The sequence below is a fragment of the Alligator mississippiensis genome, chromosome 5 (assembly GCF_030867095.1).
Source record: "Alligator mississippiensis isolate rAllMis1 chromosome 5, rAllMis1, whole genome shotgun sequence".
Classification (NCBI taxonomy): domain Eukaryota; kingdom Metazoa; phylum Chordata; order Crocodylia; family Alligatoridae; genus Alligator; species Alligator mississippiensis.
The window spans coordinates 157,925,376-157,937,793 of NC_081828.1; the positions used below are offsets into that span (position 1 = coordinate 157,925,376).

Sequence of the window (12,418 nt, forward strand, 5' to 3'; positions counted from 1 at the left end):
CACCGAAAGAGATTTTGGGGGCCGATTCCAATAGCCGATTTTTAAGGAGGCATATCAGCCAATACTGATCCAGTTTCCGATACCAGCCTGGCAGCTTGAAGAGCTGCGTGCACCTGGTAAGTCTGTTGTGGTGTAAGGGGAGATCAAGGCCCCCTGCAGTGAGGGAGGGAGTGGGACTGGTGTTGGGGCAGGCGCTGCCCAGGCAGGGTGTGGGATGGAGCCATGGCTCATCAGGGGGGCAAAGGGCAGGGTCGGGTCCTGGCGCAGTGCACACCCCAGGAGAGCATGGGGGCGTGTCTCCAGATTTGTGTGGGTTGTGAGCAGGGTGGGCTCGAGCTGCGGGTTGAGGCTGGGGCTGTGCCAGGCTCTTCCTGGCACATGGCGGGGGGCTGATCCAGGCTGCGCTTGGGGTGGGTAGTGGTGGTGCTGGGAGGAAGCTATGGGGGGCTGCAGCCACCCCAAAATTCGCCTTAGTCCCCGCCATAGCCCTTCCTTCTAGAACTGCCATGCCCACCCCAGCCCAGGCACCGGGAAGAGCCCAGCATTGCTCTGGCCCCAGCCTGCAGCTGCAGCCCACCCCACCCCACGCAGATCATGGGGCACACGACACCCGCCCCATGCCCTCCCAGGGTGCATGCAGCAGCAGGAGCTGACCACCCACATCTCCCAGATGAACCATGGCTCTGAACCACACCCCACCCTGCGTCACCCCAGCTGCGCAGCACCTGCCTCAGCCCCCCCTCCCTCCTTCACCACACGGGCCTTGATCTGCACCCCCACACCCCTTCCCTCGCTGCTCCCCTTCTGCCACACCAGACTTACCAGCTGCATGTAGCTCTCCACACTGCTGAGCTGTGCTCCTCACCACCTACATGCTGCGCTGTGGCTGCACGTGTACACGGGCATTTATCAGCCATATCAGGCCAATTTCTGATGCACTCAGGTTTCTTAAATCAGTGCTGATCTGATATCGGATTGATGTATTGGTGCACCTCTACTGTAGAACAGAATGTCAGTTTTCTTGCATTTAAAGCTGATCAACCAGTATATGAAAGGTAAGGGGGACATTCTGACAGTAGACCCAGTTGCAGAGATGCAAAATAAAGCAAACATAACAGAGTCACTAGTGTAACAGCACTTGTCAAGTGCTACAAGCAGTGATGCACAGTTAAACAAGTGTGTTATACTGATCAGTTTGCTTTGGCTGTAACGTTTAGTTTTAACATCCACATGTAACTGGAGCTGTAGCAGTAACCAAAAAAAGGCCACTTTGTAGCTGTTACTTTTCTGGGGATTGCAGTGGTATTGCATAGAACAGACCCTGTCCTTAGATGCACACCCTGAGTTAATACCCGAGCCAGGCACTGGAGAGATGCCTAGTGGTTGCCTGTGACAAGGTGGAATGAATGTTACTTGCTCCCTTCCAGGTGTTTCTCCCAAGAGCTGAGGTAGTCTATGTGAGATTTTTGCGCACATTTTTTTCCATGTACTGGTTCTACCCCCAGAGCCACCTGTGTACCTGCAAAGAAGGGCCTGGCATCTGGGCACACAGCCCCCTGACACTGCTTAATACAGGACAGTGATAATTGTGGAGGACTGCAGTGCTGTCCAAAGTTGCAGTCATGCAGGACTGCACGTGAAAAGCCCTCCAGGAGGCAGGGGCCATTCCCTGCCCAGCGTAAGAATTGCATAAGGGCATTTGCAGGCTTAGGTCGCTTGTATGCATATACACCATCTCCTTTTCTACAGCCAACCTGCTGCAGAGCTCATTGCAGACTGACTTTTTCTCCTTTTAAAACTCCTTCACAGAGCTGCCTGATGACACCCTTGCCCTCCTGGGTGCTTGCTGTGATCTGCAGGTGGTCTCTGCCTTGTGTTGTTTGGTAAGTAATCAAAAATTGAATGTACTATTCAAAGTCCAGCACTGCAGATTATCGTGATTCTGTAAGCTCTGGCTAACCGTAGCTCTTGCCCACAAGAGATGTCAGAATCTCTTCTGGCTGTAGTAGAGAGTAGCCTAGTCAGAATGTAAAAAAGTCTGTTAAAATGACAAATAAATGTTAAATTAATCTGAAGATGGGGTTATTGCATTCAACACATGTATGTCATTAAACGTGAGCAAGAGAGAATGGCAACTGTGGTTTGAGTGGCAAAAGCTGTGTTTTTATTTTATTAAAAGTCTAATTGGATTACTAGGAGAACCTTCAGTGGGTACCTCTTCCCCGACAGATAGAAATTTCCCTGTGGTAAGAGCATTACGTGAGCAGACAAGGTTATTTGTGTGAATCTGATATCTTTTATTAGACCGACTTGAATAGCTGGAAATCTTTTTCTTAGCGAACTTTCGGGTTTAAAAACCCTTTGTCAGGCTGAGGAAGCATCTGCAGTTGGTGTGTGCTGTTCCTGAATGGAATGAATAGTAAAGACAGTAATGAATAGTAAAGACCAAACAACAACTGCGCACCAGACTGAATGCACACCAGAAATCTATTAAAGACAAGAATACACAATTACCTGTTGGGGCACAGTTTTCACAACAAAACCACTCTCTCCAATCTCTCAGTTCTAATCCTCAAAGGGAATTTACAAAACACTTTTCACAGATGAGCCTATGAACTCTGCTTCATCAACCCCCAGGATACAAAAAGTCATGGACTAATGTAGAAAACCACTCTCTCTCCAACCTCTCAGTCCTGATCCTCAAAGGAAACTTACAAAACACTTCCCAGAGATGAGCCTACGAACTCCACTTCATCAACCTCTTGGATACTAAAAATCATGGACTAAATATAGACATTGGATTTATGACACATTGTAACCTGCCTGACATCTGACTCTGCAGGTATTTCTCCACTTTTCATCCCCCTTCTCTCCCCCCTCACCCAGCCTGTCTCTCACCCGTTGACTCTTCAGTCTAATCTTCACTGACTGCCTATCTTGTATGCATACCAGCCCAGTCCCTGGCTTCTTTACTTTTCATTCCATCCAGGAAGACAACACACACCAACTGCTGAAACTTCCTTAGCCTGACAAAGGGTTTTTGAACTTGAAAGCTTGCTTAATTGTTTTCCAGCTATTTTGGTTGATCTAATAAAAGATATCAGATTCACCCGAAGAAACTTGTCTGCCTATGGACTAAATATAGACATTGGATTTATGACACATTATAACCTGCCTAACATATGACTCCCCAGGTATGTCTCCACTGTTTACCTGCTATATTCACCCCCCTGGTCTCTCACCCACTGACTCCTCAATTTACATCTTCACTGACTGCCTTTCTTGCATGCGTACCAGCCCCTGGCTTCTTTACTATTCATTCTGTCCAGGACGAGCACACACCAACTGCATATGCTTCCTCAGCCTGACAAAGGGTTTTTAAATCTGAAAGCTTGCTAAGAAATTGTTTTCCAACTATTCAAGTTGATCTAATAAAAGATATCAGATTCACCCAAAGAATTGTCTTCCTATACCCTTAGACCAACACAGCTACTACCTACACCCCTGTTACATTGGCAGTGGTGATTCTGAAGGTCAGAGGATCAGAGCCTGTATACTAAAATGTTGTAAGCAAGGGTTTTTGAGGGGAAAATATCATTTGTTCTAGAATCTGCTGAATTCAGTGACAAAACATTAGTTAGAGAGAAGAAACAGACACTAATGAAGTAGCCATCTGTATGTGGAGAACAAGGATCCAGGTAAAATATTACATGGAGAGAGAGAAGCTGAGCTGGTCATTTGGTAGCAGAATGATAGCTAAGACTGTAAACAAGTAAAGGGAATGGATTAGGAGTATGCAGAGTTAGAGCAGATGCCTAGTATGTGAGGTAGGCTATAACACTATAGGCAGTGCACTGGTGTCTCACTACTTACCTATGCGTATAGGGAACCCTGCAGCAAATACTTTTAGAAATCCTCTGGCCAAATGAAGTAATTGCAAGTGCCGACTCAGGGGCTCATATTTATAGGACCTAGAAAAGACTATATGGGATTTCATCCTTTCTTTCAAACCAGTGACATCAGGTTACAAAGGGCTGAAAAATGCATTGGAAGATAGGTAGCCCCACAATCAAAACCTGAGCAAGAGTCTTCACTCATCTTTTAAGGATTGTAGTTGAAACATGGCTTTCTTTTAAAACCAAGCACCTACTTTGATTTTCGCATGAATTTTGGCACAAAATGTGTGCCTCAGTTATTGATGACCTGGTCAGTATGTCTCAGTTAGATTTCTCATCTACCAAAAGCTCCCATTCAAGGCCTCAGCATTACAGGGCACTGAGATCATTTGAAAGCCAGGTCCAGGTTTCCTCAAATTATACCCCAAAATGGAAGTATCCCTGTGGCAGGGCACTGGTTGTGCCTGCCACTTTTAGGGCCTGGAGCTGGCAGCTGCCAGGTGCCTGATGAGGGCAGCCGTTTTGAATCTGGGGCTGCCCATTTGCACAGGGCAGTTCTGCTGCTGGAGGCCAGGCAATAACACCGCCTGGCCAGAGGGCTGCTGGTGTCATCTGGAGGTGAGGGAGGAGCTGTAGGGGATGGTCAGGAGGCTCCTGGTCCTGGGCAAGACCTAAAACTGCACCCTGCCGGGAGTGGGCAGCCTGGTGGGGCTCCCAGTGGCGCGGGAGCCCCCAGGAAATGCCAGGCCAGTTACCACCCTAGTGAAAGGCAGGTCGGGGTGCCTTAACCCCTAGCCCCCACGACCGGGTGGGTTAGCCCTTGTTTGGAGGGCCTGGAGGGCGGACCCTCGGAAAGAGAGAAAAGGCCATAGACTCAGGCCTGTCTGGACTTCCCCTGACTGGTCCATGCTGGGGCCAGGACTGGAAGAGTCGAAGGGCCGGGGGGCCCATTGCGAGGAACGCCCAAGAGCTGTGGGCCTGGGGTCCTGACTGGCCTGGAGGTGGGCCAGGGCTAGAGGAGCCAAAGGTCCTGGGAGGGACACACCCGGGAGGGGAAGCGGTTGAGGGAGCTATGCTGCCCAGGATGAAAGTGGATGAGACCAGCTGAGGGGAGGAATCCAGGTGGGGTTCAATTAGGAGGGTTCTGGGGCCCAGCATGGGGGGCCAGTGATTATGATAACACCTAGATGCCATCTGCAAGGCTTGAATTGCGGTGTAGAGGAGGAACGGAGCCGCAGATAGCACTCCCTGGCATCGGGGCAGGAAATGGGTAGCCTCCTGCTTAATTACATCATTAACTAATTACCAACAAGGCATGGTGGGCGAGAAGGCGGGTGGGTAGCCCAGAAACAGGTGGGCGGGCCACTGGGAAGTCAGCCCCGAGCAGGCCCCCTGTTACAATCCCAAATTAGCAGACCCTTCTGAAAGTGCAGCAGTGTATTAAGTCTCAGTTAAGGCTGAATGTATCAGACTTGTTGAACTTTACATTAAATGTAACTTTAGCTGTGAGATGGTGAGAGAATTTTTTTTGTCAGAATTGGAGCTCTTCTCCAGTTTTTGCAAGAGAGCACAATGTCAGAAATTATACTTCTCAGAAAGCAGCCTTCATATCTCTGTCTTTCTCTCTCTCTCTATCAATGCAGCCTAACGTTGTTTCAGCTGATGGCACTTTGCCACTGACTGACCCTACTATGGCCACTTTCAGTGACACAGGAAGATTTCACATAGTGCAGAGGCTGTTCACCTCATCAAACATTAACCTCAAAATGACAGAGTCTACAGTGAAAGCTGTAACTATGAAAGAACCTAGATTTTTTCCATTCATTCTTTATATTGCATTGTATGGGTTTTATGCTTTAGGTGGGAACCTGTAAGGGTATCTCTATGTATTGCAGTATGTTCAGTTATTATTCTAGCCTGTTCTTTCCTCTTACGGTACATCTGTGCTGCATTCGTATCTATCTGCAGTCTAGTAGACATAACCAAGATAGCTTCAAACTGAGTAGCTCAGATATCAATAGGAGTCATGGCATAGCAACACAGATCCCAGCATGGCCTTGTTAAACCTGCCCATTTACCTGGACACACCTAGATAGCCTGTGCTCGCATCCATGCTGCTGCAGGTACGCAGCTACCAGTTAGCTTCTTTAAAGCTACCTGTGGTGCATCTACTTTTTACTACAATCATAGCAGTGACACTAGTATACACAGACTTTAAGGACTAAAGAGGCTAGAATAATCGCTGAATAGACTGCATGAATAAATAGCACATTTGAAATGCACTTGAGTCCTGCTAATTTGTAGTAATTGTGACTGGGAGACTAAATTACTAAATTTGATAACTGAGTTGATGGATAAGCATGGAAAATCCAAGGGCATTGCATCCCAACATGTGCGTTGTTTAGATTTAGTGCCTACACTCCTAGCCACCATGGATGTTACCAGCCTATATACCAACATCCCACACCAGGATGGCATCCAAGCCTGCCTTACATATCTACAGGAACAAGATTACAACCCAGAATACAGACCCAAAGATATCACTGAGCTTATACACTTCATCCTCACACACAACAATTTCACTTTTAATAATCAACACTTCCTCCAGATGATGGGAACAGCTATGGGCACTAAAATGGCCCCACAGTATGCCAACCTTTTTATGAGCCACCTGGAAGAAGACTTCCTCAAGAACTGCACCATCAAACCCTTGCTATACTTAAGATACATCGATGACATCATCATTTGGACTGAGAACCTGCAATCTCTGATTGAGTTCCATCAGAAATTCAACAGTCACCATCCCTCCATCCGACTTTCTGTAGAATACTCCAACACCAACATCTCCTTTTTAGATGCAATGATCAGTAACCAGAAGGGTAAAATACAGACCACGGTATACAAGAAACCCACAGACCAACATACATATCTGCACAGAACCAGCAATCACCCTAAAAAAAGCTGTGATATACAGCCAAGCCCTCAGATACCACCGCATTTGTACCGAAGAGAACACCTGGGATCGCCACCTCGCCAATCTTAAAAAGGCTTTAACCCAGCAAGGACACTCCTCCAGAGAGGTAGATCGCACGTTTGAAAGAGCCACCTGGATACCACGTGAAGAGCTGCTGCAGTACAGAAGAAAAACACCCACAAATCGCACACCGCTGGTTATGACGTATCACCCATCCCTTGAACCTGTATGGAAAATCCTCAATAAATTGCAACCCATACTAGAAAGAGACCCTATTCTTAAAAAGATCTTCCCGGAGCCACCCATCCTAGCCTTCAAACAAGCACCGAACCTCGCCAACCTCATCACCAGAAGCAAACTTCCTCAGCCCCAGAACACACCAAAAGGATCCAGACCATGCCAGGACAAGAAATGCAAAACCTGCCAACACATCTCCACCACCCCCACTATTACTACACCCCACAACAGAGCCATCAGCATGCCAGGATCTTACAGCTGCACCTCCAGGAATGTAATATACCTCATCCAGTGCACCAAATGCCCTGATGGAAAATATGTAGGAGAGACCAAACAACAACTGCGCACCAGACTGAACGCACACCAGAAATCCATCAAAGACAGAAACACCCAATTACCGGTGGGGGCACATTCTCACAGGAGGGCCACTCTCTCTCCAATCTCTCAGTCCTGATCCTCAAGGGAAACTTACAGAACACTTCCCAGAGACGAGCCTATGAGCTCCATTTCATCAACCTCCTGGATACTAGAGATCAGGGACTAAACATAGACATTGGATTTTTGATACATTATAATCTGCCTGGCAACTGACTCCCCAGCCCAGCCCAGCCCCTGGCTTCTTTACTTTTCATTCCATCCAGGAAGAGCACACACCAACTGCTGAAGCTTCCTTAGCCTGACGAAGGGTTTTTGAACCCGAAAGCTTGCTTAATAACTATTCTCCAACCATTTGGGTTGGTCTAATAAAAGATATCAAATTCACCCAAGGAATCTTGTCTGCCTATTCCTGTAAAACACTTTTGAGCACTGCCCAGCTCAGCCTTGGGGGAACTCAGTAATGTGTATGTTTTTATTTGACCCGTTGTAGCTCAGATGTATTTATGCTCATACTCCAGATGTAGCAAATATCATGTCTTTTGTATAGAATTTCCTAAAACTAATAAAATCTTTGTGATTACACCAGTGTACAATATCTGTTATTCGATCTTTGCTAATTACTTTTTGTTGCAAGTTAGAAAGCTTTGGCTACATATTGCATTTAATGCCTACTACACTCCCCCTTCAAAAAAACAATGCTTGCTTTTGATGTTTGAGTACAAGGGTTACACTGCTTAAGTCTAGAAAACCCAGTTGTTTTACCCCCAGGACATCTCCTGGTGGATTGTATTTAATGAAAACAAAGTGTTTGATTGCACACATTACTTTATCTTTCATCTTTGTTCCTAATAGCTTTCTCTGAACATCGAAACGGGGAGAAAGCACACTGGAAATAATTGTCAGTACTAGTTTGGAAAGATTTCTTTGCAGATGTGTCTAATAATAATGTTTTCATACCACATAGCTGACTGCAAAATAAACAGGGACACCACTGAGAAATTGTACATAGTCAGAAAGTATGGCTCAGTAATTAGGACAGTTGTTTCAGACTCTGGAGACCTGGGTTCAGGCTTCTGCTCCCTTCCTGGGTGGTGTTGAGCAAGTCCATTAAGGCCACATTGTCAAAGCGTACTTCTTCAGTGGCTAAAGATGCACAGAGCCTTCTATGTGGAATTTGAAAACACACTTAATGCCTAACTCTCATTGAAATTACAGTTTAGGTGACACTCACAAAAGCACCTAATCGTGCAACCTACCTACATTTTTTAGGTACCAAAAACCCCTAAAAAATATGGCCATTAGTCTTTTTTTGCCTTGGTTCCTCATCTGTATAATGATGATGATAAAGATTGTGAGGTGCTCAGTGTCTGTGGTAATGGAGGTCTTATAAGTGTCTGTCTGATTGGTAGATGCAAGCTTTTATCAGTTGCTGTCATTGCACATGTTTGTCAGTGAACAAGGAATTGTACCAGAAGTCCTTTGGTCTGCTATTGCCAATCCCTGTTTTAATAAAGCATTTCTATTCCAACAGTGCATTTATCAGATTTTTTTTCTTAAACATTTTATGTGAAAATAGTGGAATGATTAATAACCTAGTTTCATTTTATCCCCACTGTTTATGCATTATGAATATAGTGATTCTTCTGGGAATAGCACATGAGCAACTAGAGGACACATGAAAGTCTGCTTGGCACTACTTCCCATTTGATTGAGATCTTATCCTATAAATAGTTTGTGATAAGCCTGTGTACAGTGTTTTGCCCAGTTATTTTTATGATAGGGTATTTCATGAGGGCAGCATACGCCCTTCTTTCCCAGTTACTTCCCCCTATTGCTTTTGTTTCCACTTTTAAAAATGAGAGCCTTTTTCTCTAAAGGTAATGTTTGCTCCTACAGCAGTTCCATGTTCAGAATTATTTGTGTTTTCCATTTGGTAGACATACTGCAAGTTATCAGGTACCTGTAAATAGAAACTTTTAAGACCAGTCCTAAACAGCATGTTTCTCCTTGTGTGCCTAAGTCTGCCAAACTGGCACCAGGAATATTTTGGCTAGATTTATCTGGGAAATGTTCTCCTTTACCCAGTGTGTTGCTGGTTATCACCCTCATTTAATAACCACTCTGGATTGCTAGGCACTGTTGACCTGGAAATGATTAAAGTATTATAAAAGTTAAATGGGGGAACAGAATAGCAACCAGGTGCTGAGAGCTGAATATTTGGCTTCAGGATTCTAAACATTACAAGGGAGATGAAGTTGCTGAGGAGCACATGTGTTCTCTACACCCTTCTAGGATCTGGAAATCAAGAGTTGGGAATAAAAACAGGCTGAAAACCAGGAATTGCAGAGCTAAAAGTTGTGGGAGGATGTGATTTGAGAGGCATTATTGTGAGCAAATCAGGGTGCCATATTCTTCCCTTCCCTTCCCCATGGTATTTGGCAGGGAGTGTACTGGGGAAATTGTAAAGAAATCTGAATTTCTAAAACCCTTTGATCCATGTGGCTGCATGGATCCTGTGATCTTTCTGAGGTGGTAGTTTGAATTCTGGTAACCAGCTGCCAGCACTCCCAGGATCAATAGTGTTACACACAGCACAGTGGAAGTACGCATGTAAGTGCTGTGACCTGAAGTGCTAGCAGGACAGGAGCTCTCTGCTCTCATCTGTGGTGAACAGGGACAAAAAACAGCCACAGGGCTGCTTCCTCTGCACAAGCTCTTAACTGCTGAGGGAGGAGCTCTTTACCCCCATCTATGGCTGTAGAAAAATCTAAATTTGCAAAAGCCTTCCATCCAGAATTTCTCTGTCCAGACTGGGAATGGACAATCAGGCTTACTGGTTCTGTCTGAGAAACTGGTTAAGTCCCAAGACCGGAGGGAGGACAGTGTGATAGCCTAAGTTTGGATACTGAAGTTGTGGTCACAAATAGCCCAGGAAGCCAGAGTAGTGGTACATAAAGACAGCAAAAGCACAAGGATCCAAAATCAGTGCAGGCACTGGAGACTAAGTGTGAGCTGGGAACCAGGGCTGCAAGCACAAGGCAAGCCAGGATCAAGCAGCCAAAGTTTGAAGAGACAGATCACACTAGGATTAGGAGCCAAGGAGTCAAGAGCTCCACAGATCCTTCCAGGGTTAGGAACTCAGGGTCAGATGCTGAGACAGGCCAAGGCCAGGAGCCAGAGTCAAGAATAGCTCGGGGGTCAGAAGCTGAAAGTTGTCAGGAGCAAGTCAAAGGTCAGAAGCCAGATACAGCTACCAAAAGCACAAGAGCAGATATGAGAATCACAGCAAAATGGTAGAATCAGGGCAGGTTAAGTTCACCAGGAGACTTGTACAGAGAGTTTAACTCTCTGCCTTCCTGCTTTGAAGGCTGTGTTTGGGGCAGGGCCACCGGCCTGCTAGCAGCAGAAGTCAGTGATTGGCTGCCAGAGGGATGGCTCATTTACCAAATGACTCATCACATCCTCCAGGGACAATTTGGGAGCTGCCACTGGTGGATACAAACTCAAGAGTTGATTGACTGGACATTACAGCTAACCTGAGGCAAGCTCCAACCTCCTAGTGAGACAAGAGAGGTTTTTTTTCCAGGTAACTGGAGTTCTTTAAGATGGGCTCTTTAAGGGCGTTGCATGTTTCCTACTTCTCTGCCTCCTGTCAGCCTCTGAGTACGAGGAGAAGGATGGGATGTGGAATCTACATAAAGGTCACAGCTCAAAGCACTCCATTAACTGGCAAGTCACTCCTTTCTTCTTGGAGTACTTGTCCACACACATTCCCACTCTAGGGTGACTGTGAACAACTCCATGTAGAATTGCACCTCATAGTTACTGAAGGACAGCCATGTCAAATGAAGGGCTCCAGTGAAATGTTCTTTTGGGGCATTCTGGGGGCATCAGTGATAGCACTGTGTTGGTAACGGAGTGCATGGAGCTCCAGATGGTTGTCTTGGACTGAATTTGCCTGGGCTCCAGTGAAATGTTCTTTAAATGTTCCCTAACAGAGATTAGTGAATTCATATTGGCAATTTCATAGCACACCTTGATGCAGCCCAAGATTCATTTAGATTGTCCGCAGGCAGAAATCACTATTCCTTTTAATTTTTGGTTAAGGCAACAAACAGCCATCAATATTTCTGGAAAGGCATTGTCCTGCACAATTAAAGGAACCAGACTCGCTTCATACTGGATGTTGCAGCAGCTTCTCCTTTAGTATGTAGTTGTCCCAAATCTGATACTCAGTACCACTGACTTGAGTGTCAGACTTCTACCATCCCATCTCCAGTTGTGTCATTTTTGTTTTAAACCACAGATTGATTTGACGATCCAGCTGGAGCTGTAGTCTCTGCTACTCTGACTGCCTTTGCCAGCCCTGTTCCCAGATCTGTCAGCCCTCTTACAGGGCTCCAGCTTCAGTCACTGCTTCAAGCCTATTAGCACCATTTTATCACACTCTTCCTTTGACACTGAGGTTGACTGCTGACTTACCTGGTTAATTTTCTGTGGGCTGACCAGCCAATCACGTGCCGTCAGAGGTGGGGCCAAAAGACCCCCTCCCCGCCATTCAGATGGGTGGCTGGGTGGGTGGGGGCCAGGAAGCACCACAGTGTGCTGCACAGGGCTGGCCAGTGCAGCCCTCCCCTCCCCTCCCCTCCCCTCCCCTTCCCCTTCCCCTTCCCCAGGGTAAGAGGCAAATGCGCTGGGGGGGACGCTGCCACAGCACCCTGGGTGTGCTCCATCCCCGTCCACTAGCACATGCCCCCTATAATCTATGTACCCCTAGGGGTATGCCTACACCTGGTTGACCACCCTGTGTATCAAAGGCAGGTAAAAATGATTTTTATACACTATAATGTACAGTATTGAAGTCCCTAACCCCATTTTTCCCATAAGTCTTTAGTTTTGCCAACCACAGGAACTTAACCCCTGTGGCTGGTAA

The 12,418-nt window shown here is 46.3% G+C and overlaps 1 protein-coding gene across 17 annotated transcripts in view; it reads left to right on the forward strand.

The window, feature by feature from the left end:
* GSDME (gasdermin E) overlaps positions 1 to 12,418 on the forward strand; it is a 99,177-nt gene that overhangs the window by 32,131 nt on the left and 54,628 nt on the right. For 9 of the 17 annotated variants that reach the window (XM_059728911.1, XM_059728909.1, XM_059728913.1 and 6 more), the window contains 2 exons: positions 1,810 to 1,883; positions 6,505 to 8,065. In XM_059728911.1, coding sequence (XP_059584894.1) covers positions 1,810 to 1,883; positions 6,505 to 6,939 — 509 coding nt within the window. In that variant the 3' untranslated portion in view covers positions 6,940 to 8,065. The other 8 variants (XR_009462621.1, XM_059728917.1, XM_059728918.1 and 5 more) reach the window with 4 other exon arrangements.